This window comes from Rhineura floridana, chromosome 4, assembly GCF_030035675.1.
Source record: "Rhineura floridana isolate rRhiFlo1 chromosome 4, rRhiFlo1.hap2, whole genome shotgun sequence".
In the NCBI taxonomy this organism is placed as follows: Eukaryota; Metazoa; Chordata; class Lepidosauria; order Squamata; family Rhineuridae; genus Rhineura; species Rhineura floridana.
Genome location: NC_084483.1, coordinates 35,684,596 through 35,704,950, shown reverse-complemented (window position 1 = coordinate 35,704,950; position 20,355 = coordinate 35,684,596). Strand labels below are relative to the sequence as shown.

Genomic DNA, 20,355 nt, shown 5'->3' with positions numbered 1-20,355 from the left:
TTGCAGCGTCTGGCGCGCAGGCGCCGTGATACGGAAGCGAGGGAGGAATGTTCCTTTCCGGCTCTGTCTAGGGAAGCGAGTGTTAGAGAGAGAGAGAGAGAGAGAGAGAGAGAGTTTGTCTGCGTATAGTCGAAGTACAGGTGCCGGTGAGGGCCAATTGAGAACCTTCCTCCTCGCTCGCAAGGATGTCGGCAAGGAGAAGAACTGAGGCGTTTATCCCGGCCGAGGAGAGCGACCAGCTGCTGATTCGGCCCCTGTGAGTGGCTGTCACGGTCCCGCTGGCTGTCCGCGCTCCGCGGCCCCCAGCTAGCCAACGGCTCTTGCTATGCCCTCGCGGGTGCTCCCTGCCTCTCCCCATCCCCCGCGGGGTTGGAGCCCTCCTGTGTCTGCTCATGCAGACACTCATTATAAAGCATCTCTCTTCCTCAGATTCTTATACAGTATATACACACAGGGTTTTTTTTATTTATCCCAAACATATTCTAAGGCTAAGGATTGGTTAGCAGTCATGGTTGGTTGGTTGGTGTCTTATCAATAGGAGATCATGTTTAGGTCAGGAGATCGGCTCTTGATAGTTGAAAGCCTGTCTGTGGTTTTGAAAGAGACTTGGGGAGGGGAGAAATGTTAAGTGTATGAGAGAGCAATTTTAAGGAGGCAAAGAACTGCAGTAGCGCCCTGCTAATCTGAGGGGGTTGGTGTGTAACATATCTGCTATCTAGTACGAGTGCCTGCTTTGTGCCTTCGCTATGATCAACTTGCATATTTGTTAAAAAGAGGCAAAGCTGCAAAGATTGCAAGTCTCCAATAGTCCCTCAAAGCAAGGAAGTAAACCCAGTAGGACTGCCTTGGAATTTTGCACTGCTCTTGAGAAATGGGGAGTGTGTGCTATTAAAGGGTGTTGCCTTCAGTGCTCCTTCCTTCAAGTAACTGCATGCTTCTCTTGGAGTGATGGTAACATAGGAGGATTCACTTCTGAGTAAACAAGTTTAGAAGATTAGGCAACAGTTCTATGCATGCGTACTGTGTCAGAATTCCAGAGATTAAATGCAGTGGAACTTTCTTCTGAATGCATAGGATCTATGACCTGTGGATATGCAAATGCTGAGGCCAGGTGCAAGGCCGTGTACACCGGCTGTGTCCCCAGCATCCTTGTACATGTCACCCCACCTGCTCAGTCCTCAACCTTACCTATGCTGTTTGGGGAAGGTCTGCAGGGGGCTGATAAAATAACCAGGATGTTAGGGTTGGAACTTATGTACATGCCCACACCCCTTCCTTGGATTCAGCATTTGTGTGTTCACGCAAACATGTCAATAGGAATTGGTGTTTTCTCTCATTCCTAGCATGTTTTTCTGTTATGTCTGGATTTGTGCTATGCCCCCACAGGTTCCCCACCAGTATTCATTGATCTTTCACCACCATTTTGTGAACAAAGGCTGCCTTTTGGTAGTGAACCATTTCCCAATAATGAGCCTCAGGCTTGCCCAGGCTTGTTCACGTAATGCTAAACTATGCATATTATAGTTTCTGATAAACCCGAATCAGGCAACAGAGTTAAACCAAAAACTTCGCTTTGCTCGGTCAGTTACAGCTAGTTGTTTTTATTATCGGGATTGGTGATTGTTTTCTGTAATTTGTCACAACTTTCTTTTCACAGAGGCGCTGGGCAGGAAGTAGGAAGATCATGCATTATTCTGGAATTTAAAGGAAGAAAGATAATGGTAAGTGTTGTGCTAAGTTATTTAATAACCTTTTGTCAGAGTGGACCCATTATTGCCAGTAAATACTCCAAGCAATCTACCAGTACAACCCTTTTAAGGACTTCCTTTTTCTGTATGAGCCTGGTCTGGCTCTTCCCTCAGCGACTGAAGCCCCTCTTACTGTTTCCCCACATGCACACTATCTGAAATTTGATGGGCTGGGATGGGAGATCGGGCTTTTTCAATTGTAGTGTCCAGACTGTAGAAAGCCTTCCTCAGGATGTTTGGATGGCTACCTCATCACTCATCTTTCAGTGAGCAACTAAAATATGACCTTGTTTATTTTAACAAAAAACAAGTTTTGGTTGGACTAATCTTATTTGCTCTAAATCTGCTTTTTGACTGTTTTAATTTTTCTCTCATTCTTATTTTATAATAACATTTCAACTTTTGTTTTGTTTTTAAAAGTGTATCATAAGCTGCCATGTGGGTCTTTGATGGAAGTACAAGATACAGTTCTAATAAATTAACTTAAAACTACTGTCAAGCTCAGAAATGATTGTAATACACCCCACATGAAGGCCACACACGCAAAAAAATATGCATGATAGTACACCATTCAGTGGGACTTCTGTTAGAAATCTACTTCCACTTCAGTACCCATAATTTCATGGAAAATTTCCCCTTCAGTGCTGTAAATGTTTAGCTAGAGCTGTGAACTTCCTGTGCAGTTATTCCTAGCTACTTAATGAGTGGGTTTCCAACATTATGTCCCTTTTATAGAGTACTATCAGCAGCATCAGATTTCCCCCCCACTACCTTCACTTGAGAGATATGATATTTGGTTTATCTCTAAGATTATATATTTTGACATATTTGAAACTTTAAGATGCAACCCAAACTTCACTAGTCTGATGTAAAAGAGCAATGATCAGTTTATGCTATAAGCCAGATGCTTATTAAAAAAAGTAATAATTGGTAGTCCTTCTGATTGATATATGATCTTTTTTAGCTTGATTGCGGAATCCACCCTGGCCTAGAAGGAATGGATGCACTTCCATATATTGATCTGATAGACCCAGCTGAGATTGATCTCCTCTTGATTAGTCAGTAAGTGATGTGTGGATCAGTGGCTGGTGGAATTTTAAAATGCTGAGTATGTGTAACAGATTTGTAAGCTCTGCTGATACTGAGATGTTAAGTGTGAGTCTTTTTGTTACTTGATCTTTTATTAAGACTACAAATGATCTAGCTGTAATCCATGGTATTGTATGGTTTGATTCGAAAATCTGATCTTCACTTACCTGTTTCAGTTTCCACTTGGATCATTGTGGAGCATTACCATGGTTTCTGCAAAAGACAAGTTTTAAAGGAAGGACCTTCATGACCCATGCTACGAAAGCAATTTATAGATGGCTTCTGTCAGATTATGTCAAAGTTAGGTGAGCTGATCATCTTAAATTGTGGGAGAACGCTATTGTGAAATGATGCCATAATTTGAACAGTGTGTATGTAATATTTTTACCTCTTGCATTGTTACGCTGTAATCTCAAGGGCACTTTATGGTGTCTTTTGAGTTCTTTTCTTATCAGTGATCTGAGAAACAGGAGAACAGGATGACATTTTGCCTTAACTATCTTATATAGCAATATATCAGCAGATGACATGCTGTATACTGAGACAGATCTGGAAGAAAGCATGGACAAAATTGAAACTATCAACTTCCATGAAGTAAAAGAGGTGGCAGGAATCAAGTTCTGGTGTTACCACGCAGGCCATGTTCTGGGAGCAGCCATGTTTATGATTGAAATAGCTGGAGTGAAGGTATTTCTTTAGAACGCCAGAGAATCCAAACAGGCTTGTTATCAGCAGATATTTATTTGCATTAGTTTACTCTTCAGGTTCAAGAGAGTGTGTGTTTTGCGGACAGGGTTTACTCACAGCCATGTTTCCATTAAACCAATTGCATTAAAGACCCTTAGTATAAACCAAAAGTGAGGAACCTCAGGCCTGGGCCTCTCTACTCCTCTCTGTCGGCCCTTGGGACTCTCACTGGTCCTGCTCCATGCTTTCCTTGAGTGCGTTTGCTTGGCTGAAAAGTATGATAATACCTCTTGGCTGGCTGAAACTTCGATAGTGCCTTTAGTTTGCCTGGATAAAGGAGAAAGGGGTGTTTGTGTTCGCTTTGTATATGTGTGGATGAATCTTGCATGTATCCTACTGTGTCACATTTGTTGGCCTACCCACCTTTTGCCTCTGGCCTTGCCCACTGCTGGCATGCAGCCGCTGGAAGTTGCCCACAAGGGAATGTGACCCTTGAGCAGCAAAAGGTTCTCCATCCCTGGTATAAGCTATTGCTATTGGAAGTTAAGGAATATCTGCCTGCAGTGCTGGAGTACTGTGCATGAAATTCCAACTTGCCAACGTATTTTGTGACAAAAGGCCCCACCTTAAGCACTTATTTGTTGGTCCATAAAGATCTATGGATGAACCAATAGACCTCGACCAAACTGTTGATTATTTGCCATGATTTATGCTAGGTTTTTTTAGTCTAATTACAGTGCATATTGTTTTTTTGTCAAAGCTTTTATACACAGGTGATTTCTCAAGACAAGAAGACAGGCACTTGATGGCAGCTGAGATTCCCAATATTAAACCAGATATTCTTATCATTGTAAGTTTCTTCTCTTATAATTTGAAGTGGAAATGGAGTAATGCAGAGTGCACACTCTAACTTCAGGCATCTCTGTTTTACACACTCTGGAATTAAAATTATAGGTGGGATGGACTGCAGTGTACCTTTTTTTTTAGTACTCTTTAAAAAGTTACCAAAGTATAATCAAAAAGTAATTTTTGCAAGTTTGAAAAAAATATCTCCAAAATATTATATATGTCACTGCACTGCTTTTTTAAAAAATATTTTGGATATTATAAATACTGTATGTAGGAATATCATGCACACAGTAGAAAAGAGGTGTTGTGGGAGGAACATGTTTTAAATACATCTTTCTGAGGAAAACTGTAGGGCAAGGTTTGCTGTCATGCCTTCAGTCTGTGATTAACCTCACAAAAAAAGTTGCATGCTGTTGTTGTAGAATGTTACCCCAATGCATCAAAATTCAGCTCTGGTTTATTGAATTAAATTATCTCACTTAGATGTGATTGAGATGAGGTATAATACCACTGCCATGCTGATTGACACCTCATTAATTTATTTTGTTTGGAGAAGCCCTTCGGTTTTTTTGAGGAATCCGTCTCATTAGGCTCAAGAGCATTGGCAGCAGATCCAGCAGCAGTTGTGATGCTCCTGAAGAGGAGTAATGGAGCCATGGCTGGGCATAATCAAGCCTATGCTCCTCTGTGGTGTGCTACTGAGTACACACCAGCTCAGTCGATTTGAGGCAAAACAGCATTGCTTTATGAGGTAGATGATGGAGTTGAACTATTTCTTAGTCTCATGTTACACTTGCCCAAAAGGTTAGTCATCATTGCTGTATGGTAAAGTATTCATGGCAGCTGTTCTTTGTTCTGAAAGTAATTAATGCATTGCATAGCACTGGTGTGGCCATATTTCAATAAATGACATTGGCTAGAAATGTCTGTTTCAGTAAAAAAAGCATTGCCATTCTGGTCAGTATTTTTTTTCTGTAGCAGGTTCTAAAGACCATAAGGTGTGTGTGTGTGTGTGTGTGTGCCATTGTTTTTAATAGTGTGTCTTGTGGCTCTAGGAATCCACATATGGTACACACATCCATGAAAAACGGGAAGAGCGAGAGGCGAGATTCTGTAATACTGTACATGATATTGTAAACAGGGGAGGCAGAGGTCTTATTCCTGTGTTTGCTCTGGGAAGAGCGCAAGAACTGCTTTTGATTTTAGGTATGTACCTACACCTTACCTCTTTTTAACTTAACAATTAAATTGTATTGTGCTGTTTTGGTTTCTGTATATTAAGACAGATTGGTAACAAGCCCTTAACCCTTAAAGAGGAAAAGTGGGCTTCTGTGTTTTGTATTAAAGTCTGTAGTTTGCACTGTATACATGTTTTTGGGTTGTATTTGACTAAATAATAGAGTATGATTGGCGGGAACTAGAGAGAGGGCATTCTCAGTGGCGGCCCCCACTTTATGGAACTCCCTCCCACAAGATCTACGGCACGCCTCTTCCCTAAATGTATTCCGTAGAGCCATAAAGACCTGGCTCTTTCAACAGGCCTTTGGGATTTCCGGGGAGGGTTAACCGTTATGACTGAAATGCCTCTAACCTTGTATTAATATTGTTCTCGCTGCTGTATTGTTTTTACATTGCATTATTGTATTTATTGTATTCTGTTTTAATTGTTACATGTACGTCGCCTAGAGTGGCCAACGGCCAGATAGGCGACACATAAATTAAATTTTTTTATTATTATTATTATACTCTATATATTTTTGTGAAATACACGCAGAAGATTTTATGGAGGGCTTAAAAATATAATTTGGTTGACATGCTTTTTCAGAGTTACTGAGCAAGCTGGGAATTTTCCATTTGTACCATATTTCAGTCATATTTGTATCGTAAGCAGCAGCAACTCTGTCCTATTTTATTTATTGCTATAAAGTCACATATCAACATGTCTTCATAAGAGGTAGGATAAGGTAGCCCTCCAACCTGTTCCCTCTGCTGAAAATCATCATCTCATGTTTTTATTCTTAAATTTGGTGTTCCTTTTAGAAGTTGTTTTGTTACACATCCGTGTGTGTGTGTGGGGGGGAGTAACACTAATGATAAAGATTACTGTTGAATATGTGACAAGCTAAGAACCTACGCCCACTTCTTGGGAGTAAGCCCTGTTGAACTCAGTGGGGCATATTTTCTTTGATTTTGATTGTAAAAGACAAGGCTACAAATCATAAATAACAATCACATGAGAGAAATCCCCAGAATTCCAATAAATGTAAGTTAAAAGAAATAAAACAAAATAAGTCAGTGTGTACAGGATTGCGCTGTCTGAGTCCAGTTTTGTTTTTTTTGTTTTTTTTTGAGAATCAAGGCTTGATAAGTTCCTTGTACCTTCTCAGTTCTCAAGATTTCATTTTGGCTTCTTTTTAAAAAGTGGATTTCTTCAGGATTCTATATGATGTTTATGTTCTAGAAATAAGTTACATAAACACTGTTAGAGATTTTCAATTAAATGTTAACTATGTTTACAGAAAAGCATATCCTACTTGTATCCTTTCAAAGAGGTGTGCTTAGGATTTCAGTACCTCTCCTATACTGTAAAATAATGTTCGCAACAGAGTGCTTTTCTGAGCTGATTGTTCTTGGTTTTCATAATATGTTAATACTGGGATTTTTTTTTAAATTATCTAGATGAATACTGGCAAAATCACCCTGAGCTTCATGAGATACCTATATACTATGCTTCCTCTCTGGCAAAAAAATGTATGGCTGTGTATCAGACCTACGTCAATGCCATGAACGATAAAATCCGCAAGCAAATCAACATCAACAACCCGTTTGTATTCAAACACATTAGTAATCTGAAGGTCAGTGTGAATAAAGGATATATTAATAATCCATGAATGTATAAAATATAAACAACTATAATTCTGATTTAAATGGGCATCAAAACCCTTTAGAAGAATTCAGCTACCGCTTCTAATGAAAATTGTATTGCTGCAGATAGGGTAATGTATATATATCCATTTTCTTAGTATCAGTTGTTGATGATGTATCATTACAGTAGAAACAAGTTTTTTTACAGGCATCTGCTCCAGTCCATCTATTCACAAGCATCCCATTGCTTGCAGATGATCTTCCCCTGCTGAAAGGGGATTGATGAGGGGTGCTTGCACAGTCTGTCTTATTCTGAAATGTTGATACGCCGTTTTCAAGGCATGGCAAATGCCTTCCCACTTCAAATCAAGATGATCCATTTCTAGCTAAGGCTATCCTGGAAATACACATTGATACTCATGTATTGATTGATTTTAGATCTCTCTTGGAAAGTTGTTATGACTAGTCTGCTTAGCAGACTAACATCCAGGACACAGAGTGACCTCTCTGTTCCTTGAGTTCAGAACAACAGAAACCCTCCTGAGGTCACCGATATCCTCAACTATTACTGATCTACCAGCAGCTGTACTCTGTTTCCTGGAAGTAGCAATAAACATACTAATGATAAGCATCCTTCTGTGATTCGTGTATGTAGCACCTAATCTTGTTGCCGGCACCCTGCCAAAAATATTTTGAGCTCACCGATCCCAGCACCAAGCTGCAGCACCAAGACTCATGGGCATACGCTGCTGGAGCTAGCACTATGTCTGGGGCTTTCACACATCCATGGCATCCTTGAGAAGCACCTCTCTGTCCCAGTTTAACCACGGGCGGCGGCCACCTTCCCTTGGCAAAGAGAGACTGATCAGCGTGAGCCAGCTCCTCTCTGTATATTTAGGCCTCCTTCCCTAAAGACTCTCCTCTCATTTCCAGGGCCCTGAAACAAAGGCAGCTCCTTCTGCCCTGCAACCTCAGAGTGTGTGTTTAATTATCTTTGCTTTGTTGCTGTTTATATGTATTATGAACAAAGATAGTTAAAAGTCCTCAGGTCCATAAAAGCAGGGATAACAATTCAGGGAGAATCATTTTTTTCTCTGACTTTCATAAACTAAAATAATAATTTATTATTTTGCTCTGTTGCCTAGAGTATGGATCATTTTGATGACATAGGCCCAAGTGTTGTAATGGCTTCTCCTGGTATGATGCAGAGCGGTTTATCCAGAGAATTATTTGAGAGCTGGTGTACCGACAAAAGAAATGGAGTCATCATAGCAGGATACTGTGTGGAAGGAACACTTGCCAAGGTATCATTTTACTACCCTGATATTTTAATATACAGGGCAGACTGCTTGAGATACTGAATTACTTTGCCAGTGAATCAATGTTTTATGACTTTACTAGACTTTAATAGCCACCAACTTGGACGGCTTTAAAAGATGAGACAGATTCATGGAGGATAACGCTACCAATGGTTGCTAGCCATGATGGCTGTGCTCTGCCTTCACTTGCAGAGGATCTATGCTTCTGAATACCAGTTGCTTTAAATCACAGGAGGGGAGAGTGCTGTTGCACTCAGGTCCTGCTTGTGGGCTTTCCATAGACATCTGGTTGGCCACTGTGAGAACAGGATGCTAGACTAGATGGGCCATTGGCCTGATCCAGCAGGCTCCCTTTATGTTCTTATGACTTACTTTGGCTAACGTTTTGGTGTCTATAAAGTTAGACTGATGCACACTGTAGATTGGTGCTTTTATTTCTGAATGAAACAATACCAAGAAGCTCTGAGAAGTTGGAATGTTCCAGTGATGAAATATATTCAGTGGAGATTAGGAATTGTCGAGATGAGACCTGAATTTATGGCATGGTGAATTGCAGTAGAATTGGAAGATGACATTATCAGACTATTTTGTTAGATAGAAATGTTGTGTGTTTGCATCTGGGAGAAATTTTGTAATGAATGTTTTTATATATATGTATAGTGTGTAATTGCATAATAAAAATATTCTGAATGAAATAATATAACTGGTGCACTTTCTTGTTGAAGCATATCATGTCTGAACCTGAAGAAATTACGACTATGTCAGGACAGAAGCTCCCACTGAAGATGTCTGTGGATTACATTTCTTTCTCCGCTCACACAGATTACCAACAAACCAGCGAGTTTATTCGAGCACTGAAACCTCCCCATGTGGTTAGTGTCTACTTTTATTATTTTCAAGGAATACAGTGTTTGTCAGATTCCAACACCAGTTAAACAAGTACCATTTTAACAGGCCAGAAGTGAACAGTAATTTATGCTTCAGATGGAGATCCTTTTCTGTGATAATTTATGCTTTGGTTCATTATTTTTTTTGAGATTGCTTGTGTAAACACTATGCAAAGCATATAATTTACATAATGACCACAAAGTGGGCTGTAATCACTGTTGTTCAGTTGTTTCTCCAAAGCATTGGTCTCTGGAAGAAAATATACGACATCCCCGAATCATTTTATCCTTATAAGTCCCAAGCAAATTAACACAAAATGAAGGAAGATATAAGAAGAGACAGGAAAACAGAATGGTTGAAAAAGGGAGAAGATGTGAGGGTCAAGTAACAATCCAATGAAGGCTGAGATCCAAAGAGCTGTGAGCACTTTGGGGATTGTCTTGCTCCACCCCCACTACAACCCATAACAGCCACTGAAAAGAGCTTCTCTGGGTTGGAGAGGCTCTCTCTGCCATATATAGATGAACGGTGGAGGATGCAAAGGGGAATCAGTGACACCACCACTCCTTTTGTACAGAAGGGTTGTTTCCCTTGCCTTTTTTACTCCTCTTCCGCAGACTGCCACCTTCCTAGCAGTGCACTGAATAAAGACAGCCTGTATGTTGAAAGTGTTCCCCATTACCAGCGATTACTTTTTTCATGTAGATATTGGTGCATGGTGAGCAGAATGAAATGGCGAGGCTGAAAGCAGCAATAATACGAGAATATGAGGATAATGATGAAGTTCACATAGAAGTCCACAATCCTAGGAACACTGAGGCTGTGACACTAAACTTCAGAGGAGAAAAGCTTGCCAAGGTAAAAACTAGCATTAACTTCATCATAATTAAGTATATTTACCTTGTTGTCAAAGGTTGTATTTGTACAACTCTGTACACTATGTAATGAACATAATGCACTCCTCCTGTGACTGGAGGTGTAGGATAAATAAGATACTCCTGCTTTTGTTTAGGAAACCAGTTCTTGCTCAAGATTCAATATGTTCAAATACAAGATTCGATATATTCCTGAATTTTTGGGTGGATATTGCAGGGCAATAGTTGTTTGAAGTACTTCACATTGTTAGTTTCAAACACATACGCACACATACACAGTCTGTGAGCACAGAGGGTCACTGTTCACAAGGGATTGTCAGTGCTGTGTCTATTCTGTACTTTATAGTTTTCACCAAGAGAGATAATGGGAGACATTCTCAAAGGATACATTTATGTCAGCATTACTGGGTATATTCACCTAGAAATGGTAGTGCACGGTCTAGCACACAAACTCCGAGTGGGGATGCCATCTTCAGTTGTTCAAGTGGGGTCTGTTTTTCACCACCGCCACCTATAATTTAATATATATTTGTGTTCCTTGTATGCTTTCTGTCATCTGTCTTGATTTCTCTCTCTCTTTTCTCAGGTTATGGGATCGCTAGCAGATAAGAAACCAGAACAAGGGCAGCGAGTTTCAGGGATACTAGTTAAAAGAAATTTTAACTATCACATACTTGGTCCATGTGACCTCTCCAGTAAGTGAAATTTATTATCCTTGTTTCATTGGTTTGGATCCCTGACTTTCCTTCTGTAAATGGTATAGATTTCCTGTTCACAGCATGGGGCTTTTGCATCTCTCTCCTTCCCACTCCAGTGCTTGCGGCTCCCAAAAATCTGCTTCTAGGGAACTCTTAGGAATGGTGTGGGTTTCAATGCAGGGTGGGGGTGTAGCTGGAGATGGAGGAATGATTGACAGAAACTTACATGAATTTAAATTTAGGGTCTAAGCCATAGTGTATACCAAACTTTCTTCTTTTTTTAACTTTTTTTTGTAGATTACACTGATCTGGCTATGAGTACTGTGACACAAACACAAGCCATTCCATACACAGGCTCCTTCAGTCTGCTGTATTACCAGCTACAAAAACTAACAGGTGTGTATTTGAAGAGAGACACTTGAGGTTCCTCCAGGATTATTTTTTGAAATATATATTTTATATTATTTTATATTAAATATATATTTTCCCTAGCTAAACTGTTGTAATATGTAGCATGGTTTTGAAATCATCAAAGCAATTAAAGAGGAAGTGGTAAAATATACAATAGGATAATGAGCACATGAGAAAATAAGCCACTTCTCTGCAAACATCAGTGTGTCTCAACTCCTGGGGTTCTTCAAAAGTTCACTGGAAGTTGCTTGATGAGAGGAAGGTGAATAATGGAAGACAAGCTGCTGAAACAACATCCAACATCACCAATCTTCAGTGTGCAGTTGGTCACATTTTAGGACTATTTTGAATTCATGTGTTGTGACAGATGCACCCAGATGGCATATACAAAGATCATACCATGCAGAGCATTGTACTGTTCTGTGCAACAATGCAGGGATTCCACGGCCTGTGGAGGTTAGGCAGCCTCCATCCATTGAAACCTTTCGGCAAACCTTGAAGACTTACCTCTTCTCTAAGGCAGGGGTTCGCAAACTGTGGTCTGTGAACTTCATTCAGGTGGTCCACGGCATGTCTGGATTTGTGGTTGAAGATGGGAGACTGCACGTCGATTGTATTAAATATTTGTTTTGATTTTTAATTATATTTTATTTCTTTTGTTTCTTACATTGCATTTTATTGTATTAGCTTCTAAAATACAATATATAATTTAAAAAGTAATAAAAATACAGTTAAAAACCATATAGCATCTCACATTACAATTGCTACAACAGGCAGAAAAATCTGCCAAGAGGTCTGCCAAGACCCTCAGCAATTTTCAAGTGGTCCATGGGGGGAAAGGTATGGAAACCACTGGTCTAAGGCCTTTACTGCTTGATATAAAGAGGTGCTATAAACTGGCTGTTACTCCAGGTTGAGTTTTCTATTAATTATATTTCAGTTTAATTCTGTACTGATTGTCAAGATTTTAATATAGATATGAAATGGACATTTTAAATGGTTTTATATTATATAGTGTTTGGACTTGTGTTTTATGCATGTTGTGAACCTTTGTGAAGCATGCTTCTCAAAATGGATTATAAATCTTTTAAATAAATAATATAGAATGCAGTTTTATCATGTGATTCAGTCATAAAAACGCTTCCAAAGAAATATCTGAGGCATGATATAATGAATATGTTTATTATCATAATTGTAGCTTTATTTGTGATACTGTGGTTTTTATATTTTTGAAGGTGACATAAAAGAAATAGAAGTCCAGGATAAGCCAGCTCTGAAGGTTTTTAAAAACATTACTGTGGTCCAAGAGCCAGGTATGGTGGTGCTTGAGGTAAGGACATAATAAAGAATTCTGTTTAATTGTTGCATTATTTTGCCAGTAGCTTTGATACTGAGTTACTTTGCTGTATAAGGTAAATCAGTAGTGATCTCTAAATCAGGGATGGAGAACCTGTGGTCCTTCAGATGTTGCTGGACTCAAACTCCCATCATCCTTGACCATGCTGGCTGTGGCTGATGGAAGTTATAGTCTTACAACATCTGGAGGGCCACAGGTTCTCCATCCCTGCTGTACTAGATTATCTGATGTTTGTTGTCATCATTCACTTTGTGATGCCTGTAACTTACAAAACAGATGTTCACAGTGGGACATAACTTTGAAGTATTTCTGATTAAGAGATCACAAGCAGACCACGGGATCTTATGCTCTATTCTTTCTAGAGCAATTTACCCACCACATCGCAATCCTTTCTATACTGAGCTTAACTGAAGTGGCACATTCCAATGGCACTATTTATTTATTATTAAAGATTCTATCCCGCCTGTCAACATCAGGGCCCCTAAGGTGGCTTACACCAGTTATAATAAAAAAATAAAAGATACTACAGAGCTAAAGAACGAGAGCAACAACAGATGTAATCCACAATGGCAGGAAATAATTAAACAAGCCAGATGCCTGCAAAATGGGCATGTCTTTAATTGGTCAAAAGAGATGATCCAACTGGGCTTCCTGAAGTTAAGAGAGTTTTAACATCTTGGTACCACTAGCTGAGATAGCATAGCATGCATCCCAGCCAAACAAGCTTTTGGGAGCAAGGCCTCTAATGATGAATGGTGGTGGGTTCTCATGGTGGGTTCTCATAACGTTGTTGTTCTAATAGCCTGGTCCCAGCCATTTAGAAGTTTGTGCTGACATGGTTTCCCTTTTAACTACAATCTGAAACGAGCTACAAAACCTCATGTAGAAGAAGAAAAAATGCTTGAAATAGAATTCCACCAATTAATGTGCTTTTTAATTATGATTTTTCTCTCCTCCTGTTTTTTTTCCTCCCAGTGGGTAGCAAATCCTGCTAATGATATGTATGCAGACACTGTAACAACAGTGATATTGGAAGTTCAGTCAAATCCCAAAATTCATAAAGGTATTCCCCTTTCTTATTTGTACAGATAGTATACGCTTTAATGTGTATGCTTTTGTGTAAAGATGTGAACTAATTTTATGTCACAGAGTACAGTTCTGCCAAGCCCAAAGTCCTGAGATGCTAAAAGTCCACTAAGTACAATTTCCTATCCATTCCAGTGGGGCTAATAATATAAACTCCCCTCTTTAATGTGAAACTGGATTTGGGGGCATGTTTAATATAACGTAATTGAAATCAATTGCATGTTCAAATTGATATATTAAAACACATGAATGTTCTTCTGAATTAAATCATGTCAATCCAAGAACATGTTATTAATCAGATTCTGTATATAAAGTTCGTTCAGAATGTAAAGTTCTAGGAAATTAAACTTCATAGCAAAGACGTATGGTCTGTAACAAAGTGGTACTAGATACACCTAGTTCCTAACTGTATCAGTTGAAGGACTACTAAGTATTATTAAACGTTTAGTTGTTAATAGCTCTGCTTTAAGTACCATAAGGTTGCAGCCTATTTCATTTTAAGAAATAGAAGCCTACAAATATCACAAGGCTCATTCTGTGTCTTGCCAAGTGAATAGGCTTGGATCCAGATTTTGTATCTACAGAAGGGTGTGTGTGACATTTGCTGGTTCCCCTTTCTCCTCATAACCTCTCGGACAGTGTGTGAGGTTGCACTGGTGGCTGTAAAGAGATGGGAAGAATCTGCAAAAGGCATCTCCCCTTCCACCAGCAGGACCTCTTCACTGGATTAAAAGCCCTCGATGGACAGAAGGAGCCTTGTGATTCACAGAGGGCAAAGTCTGGATTCAACTCAAAAAGTTATCATACATGTCTGTGATCTGAGGCAGTTTTATGGGTTCAAGAATTATAGCATGAAGTTCAGATCCAGGTATTCCACTACCACCATCCCAGCATTCTCTGAACTACCTTTGCCTAACTTAATTTACATAATTATGTAAGGGAAACAATTCACACTTAGAGGAATTCAGTGGTGTATGCCAATATATTCCTTGTCATTTAACACTTGATACCAACTACACTGTCACTAATAGCAATTACACTGGAATGTTAAATCTGTTTTTCAGCTATGGTACATAAAATTCCTAAAAAAGAAGAGATGGATGCATACCACAAGAAGATGGAGATTATGCTTCAGTAAGTTCTGTCATCACATAACCCTCCTCTCCCCCAAAAGATAGCCATCATATATTTTTAGTACCTTTGCAATTGAATATATGGCCTTAGATACACTAACAGTGCAATTCTGTGCATGACTACTTAGATGATTTTCAATGGAGCTACTCCCAGGTAAGTGTGTCTTGGATTGCAGCCTAAATGTTCTAAGTTTTGTTTGCATTTGCTGGTCCACATTTATTTGCAGAAGAGTGGTAACCAATTAAATATCTTTTAATAGATCAATAAGCCAAATGGAAATAAGTTTGTATATAATTTCCTGAAAGAAGTGCAAGATTTACAGTTTAAAAAGGAAAGACCATCTTTAATATTTTTTCATTACAATTACACACCAAAAATAAATTAATCCTCAAAAAATAAACGTGTGCTCTTACCTTGCAGTCTGCCCATTGATTAAAATCTGCTGCCATCAATTAATCAACTAGATTAAACAGTGTAAAGTTTGACATACTAGTTTATGTTCTGTCAGTTGTATTTGGGTAACATAACCAACCAATGGATAAAAAATTAATAGGTAGAAAATATTTTAACAGCATCGAATTATACATTTCAGAATCCTAACACGAGTGCACTCCAGTCAAAGGTAAACATGCTTAAGCTCTCGCACATATATTTCGATGGGAAAGTAGTAATCAAGTGCTTAGCTGTTGCATTTTAATCAAAACGACCTAAAGTTCTTTACTTTGGCTGGATTGTGCCTGATATTTGTGATTCACTGCCTTTTTCTTTTATTATTTATTATAATTGTCTGTCACTTACAAAAAAGCCTTTCGGCAACTTTAAGCAAACAAATAAAAAAATACAATATAAAATAAATAAATACAACATCCCATATAAACACATCATTAGCCCACCCTATTACACAAAACTATAGGTGAGAAAATACTAAAAACAAAAATAGCAACCTCATTGAACCAGAATAAAGCTTTCAACAGGAAAGATGTTTACACTAAACCCTCCAAAACGTGCCCTTGTTTTCACTGATAAAACTACTGAAAATTCCTAAAAAGCCAGAATAAAAATAAATTTCTTTGTCTAGCATCGAAAGGGTTACAGAGAAGGTGCCAGGCAAGCTTTCATGGAGAAGTGTTCCATAAGTAAGGGGCCACCACTGAACAAGGCCTATCTTTTGTTGCTACCCTCCCTGCTTTCAGCAGAGGGCCCTACTTGATCCAGGTAGGCTCAAATGGGAAGAGATATTTCTTCAGGTATTGGCAGCCTAACCCATGTTCCTTAATTCCATCCAGCTTTTCCTCTTCCATGCACAGTAAGAGTTATTTTTAATGAAATCATTGAAGAGCCTTCTAAAAAAAACCTAATACCTAGGCCAGAGGACTGAAGTGCCCAGCATTCTTAAAGGCTTAAAATCCATGTAATAGTATGGAAATCATTCTAAAAATGTTTGAATTTGATTATTTTCTAGAAATTTGTTTGTAACAGACAGCATTCTTAGGCTACAGTCATATACACACTTATCTGGGAGCAAGTCCCACTGAAATTAGCGGGGCTTACGTTAAAGTAGATACATGGGATTATACTACTAGGTTCCCTAAACAGAATACACTGTAGGTATAGTTTGCTGTCATTCTACGTTTATTAATAATTAGCTGTTCATTTCTAGGGACATATTTGGAGAAGACTGTGTAAGTGCAAAGAAAGATAATGTACTGAGCATCACTGTGGATGGAAAAACAGCAAATCTTTCATTGGACACGCGGGTATTTATAGCTAAATTTCAAAATGATGTATTTTGTCTTGCACAGTGATGAGATTTGTGCTTAGGAAAGTATAAGGCATCTGACTAGGGCTTTTAAAATCTAATACTCTTTGTATTTTCGTGACTGTTATCACAATAAATTGTTCTTCTCAAAGATGTCCAATACAGTATTTGGTTTCAACTTTCAACATTTATCTTTTGAGTCATCAGACTCGCTAGGTTGGCATGCAATAGAATGGTAAAAACAGTGGTATAAAACTTTCTTAAATTTCTGCCCAGCATTCCAACCAAAGCACTCAAATTATTGTTTTTAAAAGCGGTATGTGCAAATTAAATATTTAGAAGGATTATAGTAACTGACTTTTTTTTATAAAAAGTGCTGTAGATCTTTTGGGTTGGATTCAGATTTACACTCAACAGAGTACCTCTTACAGTGGAAGAAGTGCAGAGGGGAAGCAACTTTTGTTGATTCCTCCTTCCCCTATAGTCCCCTGAAAATCTGCCCCTTAAGGCTGAATGTCAGGATGCTGCTGCATTACAGCAAACAGTGCCATAGTAAACCTGATCCCAGGTAGGCATCTTAGATTGGTATGATGAAAATGGAAATGGACTGCCTTCAAGTCGATCCCAACTTATGGCTACCCTATGAAGAGGGTTTTCATTGTAAGCGGTATTCAGAGGGGGTTTACCATTGCCTCCCTCGTGAGGCTAGTCCTCCCCAGCTGGCTAGCGCCTGCTCAGCTTGCCACAGCTGCACAAGCCAACCCTTTCCTTGTCCACAACTGCCAGCAGGGGGCAACTGGGCTCCTTGGGACTATGCAGCTTGCCCACGGCTGCACAGGTAGCAGGGCACGTAACCCCTGAGCCACTCACTGTGGGGGTGATCTTTAGCTGGCCCTTGACACCCAGGAGGCATGAGTAGGGATTTGAACTCACAGACTCTGGACTCCCAGCCAGGCTGTCCTCCCCACTGTAGGTATGATATATACATGTATAACCAAGAATCGTTCAGTTCAGCATTCATGGCTTCATTTATCTCCACAAAGTTCTTGAGGATGCATGATCTTAAACTGAATTCAGATTAAGCATGAATTGGACACAACATTAATTCTAGGCATTGTGTCATCAGTAAAGTGCTCACTCAGACTTGCTTAACGTTAACTTCAAAGAGACTAAGCAAGAGTAACTGGCTATGTAATTGTATGACCTTGGCTGAGATCCAGAAAACAATGCAGGTTCAGATGAAGGTAGAGATGTGAAGGTCTGGGGAAAAAACTGGGGAGATTGAGGGGGATAGTTTTTCCCTTTTTTTCTGGAAAAATTGGGGGGGAAAGAACTGAAGAAGTGGGGGGGGGTTCCTGAATTTTTCCAGGCCTTCACATCTCTACATACAGAGGTATGTGGTAGCCCATTGAATTTTTTGACCACATCTCTTGCCAAACTGTTTTTGAAGCTTCCAATTTTGAAAGAAGTTTGTCATTTCACAATGGAACTTGGGATAAAAATAAGTTTAAAGTCACTTTGGACTCATGGAACGAGTTAAGTACATGTTTGTTTAGATTTTTTACAGGAATTTAAAAAACTCTCTGGATTCTAGACAATGCCTTCTCAAGATCTGAGAAACATATTAAGAACCTGCAAATTGATTTCATTTTCTCCTCTTCTAGACTGTTGACCATGAACCAGGATGTGAAGATGATGATGAAACTCTTCGGGAAATGGTGGAGTTGGCTGCACAGCGACTCTATGATGCCCTCACCCCAGTACAATAAACTGATCGACCATTGTATATATTGGGGTCTATAGAAAATTGTTAGTAATCTTTTTTTCATTGTATTTTTTTAAAAATAAATGTTTGTTTAAAAAGTACATTTACTTTTTGTCTTAACCATAAAACTGCTTTGGCCCAAAATGGGCAGACTGTAATAGCAGATTTATTTATGTATAATATGGGAATTTTGTATTATAGCAAGTGATTATTTTCATAAGGTCTAGTAGGCAGGAATATGCAGCCTCTTGTGTCATACATATAAAATAAAATTACATTGTTAGGGAGTGGTCCTGTTGCAAATGAATGATTTGTATTTTTTTAATTTATTTTAAAATATTTGTTCATAGACCAAGTACAAACTGTGTGACCTTACCAAGCCTAATTCCAAGTACCTTGTGGAAACTTGTGCTTTAGAAGCTCCCCCTTTTCAATTATAGGTCTCCATATCACCTGCTAAGCTGCCCGTGAGACACTGGAGGCTATCTCTGATGTGACACCAGGGGTCATAGTTGGAAAGGGAAATTAGGAAAATCCTAGAATGTATATGGAAGGCATACATGCGTGTGCTCACCCCTCTCCAGATCTAAAGAGTGTTTTATGGCTCTAGTTCGTTAACCCCTTTACAAAACATTGGGGATCACAGATCAATATTGACACATACGCAGCAGATTGTGCCTTCCTCTGGTATCTTCTTAATTCTAATAGAGAAAGTGAATTAAGAACTCTAGCTACTCAGCTTGATCCATGGATATTCAATGGATATAAAAGCTACTGAAGAGAAAATGCATTTAATAGGTAGAGAAACTGGGCCTAGTTTCTTCTTAAAGACAGTTATCAACTATAGTAAGTAGCAAACAATCTGGTAACTGTGTTGTCCTCACTCCCTTGCCTGTAGACTATTTTTCAGTCTTAAATTTGAAGTACTTAAAAATCTAATTATGGACCTTTTACCCACACAAATTTTTCCAGTATCAAAGTTTTTACAGAAAATGTTGAAACTTGCATTACAGGAGACACAAATACTCTTCAAGAAGGCATTCTTAGCTGGTGCTGCCGGCTGTTGTGTGATTTTTCTGGGCACCTGTCTTTTGATATATGCTCCTTCACATGTGGGTCTTGTACAATTTGAGCATAACTACTTTCTTGGAAATAAGTATGCATATTTAGGATTCAGAATATCTCCCCCATAGTGCATGGTCGCTGCCCCTGAGACAAGCTAAGGTGGGAACTGCCTGAATCAGTGCTGCTTATGCAGTAGTGTTGTTTGTAGGTTCTTGGGTTACATATTAACTCCTCTTTTGGCAAAATTAACAGTGGATAATGGACTGATATTTTCAATTCAAGGTTGCCATTAAAAAAACAACAAGCCTAACCCTGTTATATAGAAATTGAGCTACTGGTTCTGTTCCTGCCTCCCACATACCCCCCCTTAGCTCCTATCTCCTTGCAAAGGCTTTCTTGTCAGATTTGTATATCAGATTGCAGTTAGAAGCACAGAAGATATGTTCTGCAATCTGCAAGTTGTAAACAGTACACAGGAAATGACATGGATACTAGAACCTGAGGTCGCTTGAGGGCTGACAAAAATGAACACCTGCACAAGCAACTCTGCATTCTCTGACACAAAATGGGGTTGTGGAGGCAGATGCCAGCTTACAGGATTTAACAACTTCATGGAAGGCAGGTCTCTCAACTATGGAGCTATGTGAAACTTCCAGCATCAGAGGCAGTGTGCCTCTAAATACCAGTTGCTGAGGAACATGGAAAAACTTATTATTATTCACTAATAGGCAAAAAAAAACCCTTGTGGTTTAAGAACGTG

The 20,355-nt window shown here is 39.1% G+C and overlaps 1 protein-coding gene across 3 annotated transcripts; it reads left to right on the top strand.

Annotated features, from left to right (window-relative positions):
* The first annotated feature begins 1 nt into the window (after position 1).
* Positions 2–18,631, top strand: CPSF3 (cleavage and polyadenylation specific factor 3). Of its 3 annotated transcripts, none has more exons than XM_061622811.1 (18): positions 2–256; positions 1,658–1,721; positions 2,713–2,810; positions 3,014–3,142; positions 3,347–3,524; positions 4,285–4,374; positions 5,429–5,579; positions 7,053–7,228; positions 8,384–8,542; positions 9,283–9,429; positions 10,151–10,303; positions 10,907–11,015; positions 11,316–11,414; positions 12,665–12,759; positions 13,762–13,849; positions 14,937–15,006; positions 16,667–16,688; positions 18,430–18,631. In XM_061622811.1, exons 1-18 carry the CDS (start codon positions 186–188, stop codon positions 18,532–18,534), a joined length of 2,004 nt encoding a protein of 667 aa, XP_061478795.1. In that variant the 5' UTR covers positions 2–185; the 3' UTR covers positions 18,535–18,631. The 3 variants fall into 3 exon arrangements, with proteins under 3 accessions (XP_061478795.1, XP_061478793.1, XP_061478796.1); XM_061622809.1 differs by having other exon boundaries at positions 3–256; positions 16,667–16,763; XM_061622812.1 differs by lacking the exons at positions 2–256; positions 1,658–1,721; positions 2,713–2,810 and having other exon boundaries at positions 3,091–3,142; positions 3,475–3,524; positions 16,667–16,763.
* Positions 18,632–20,355: the final 1,724 nt, after the last annotated feature.

Excerpts from the sequence above, each read along its gene's own strand:
- CPSF3 (XM_061622809.1), top strand. The coding sequence starts at position 186 with ATGTCGGCAAGGAGAAGAACTGAGGCGTTTATCCCGGCCGAGGAGAGC. Across the intron at positions 7,229-8,383 it reads AACACATTAGTAATCTGAAG|AGTATGGATCATTTTGATGA; the intron begins GTCAGTGTGAAT and ends TCTGTTGCCTAG. Across the intron at positions 12,760-13,761 it reads CAGGTATGGTGGTGCTTGAG|TGGGTAGCAAATCCTGCTAA; the intron begins GTAAGGACATAA and ends TTTTCCTCCCAG.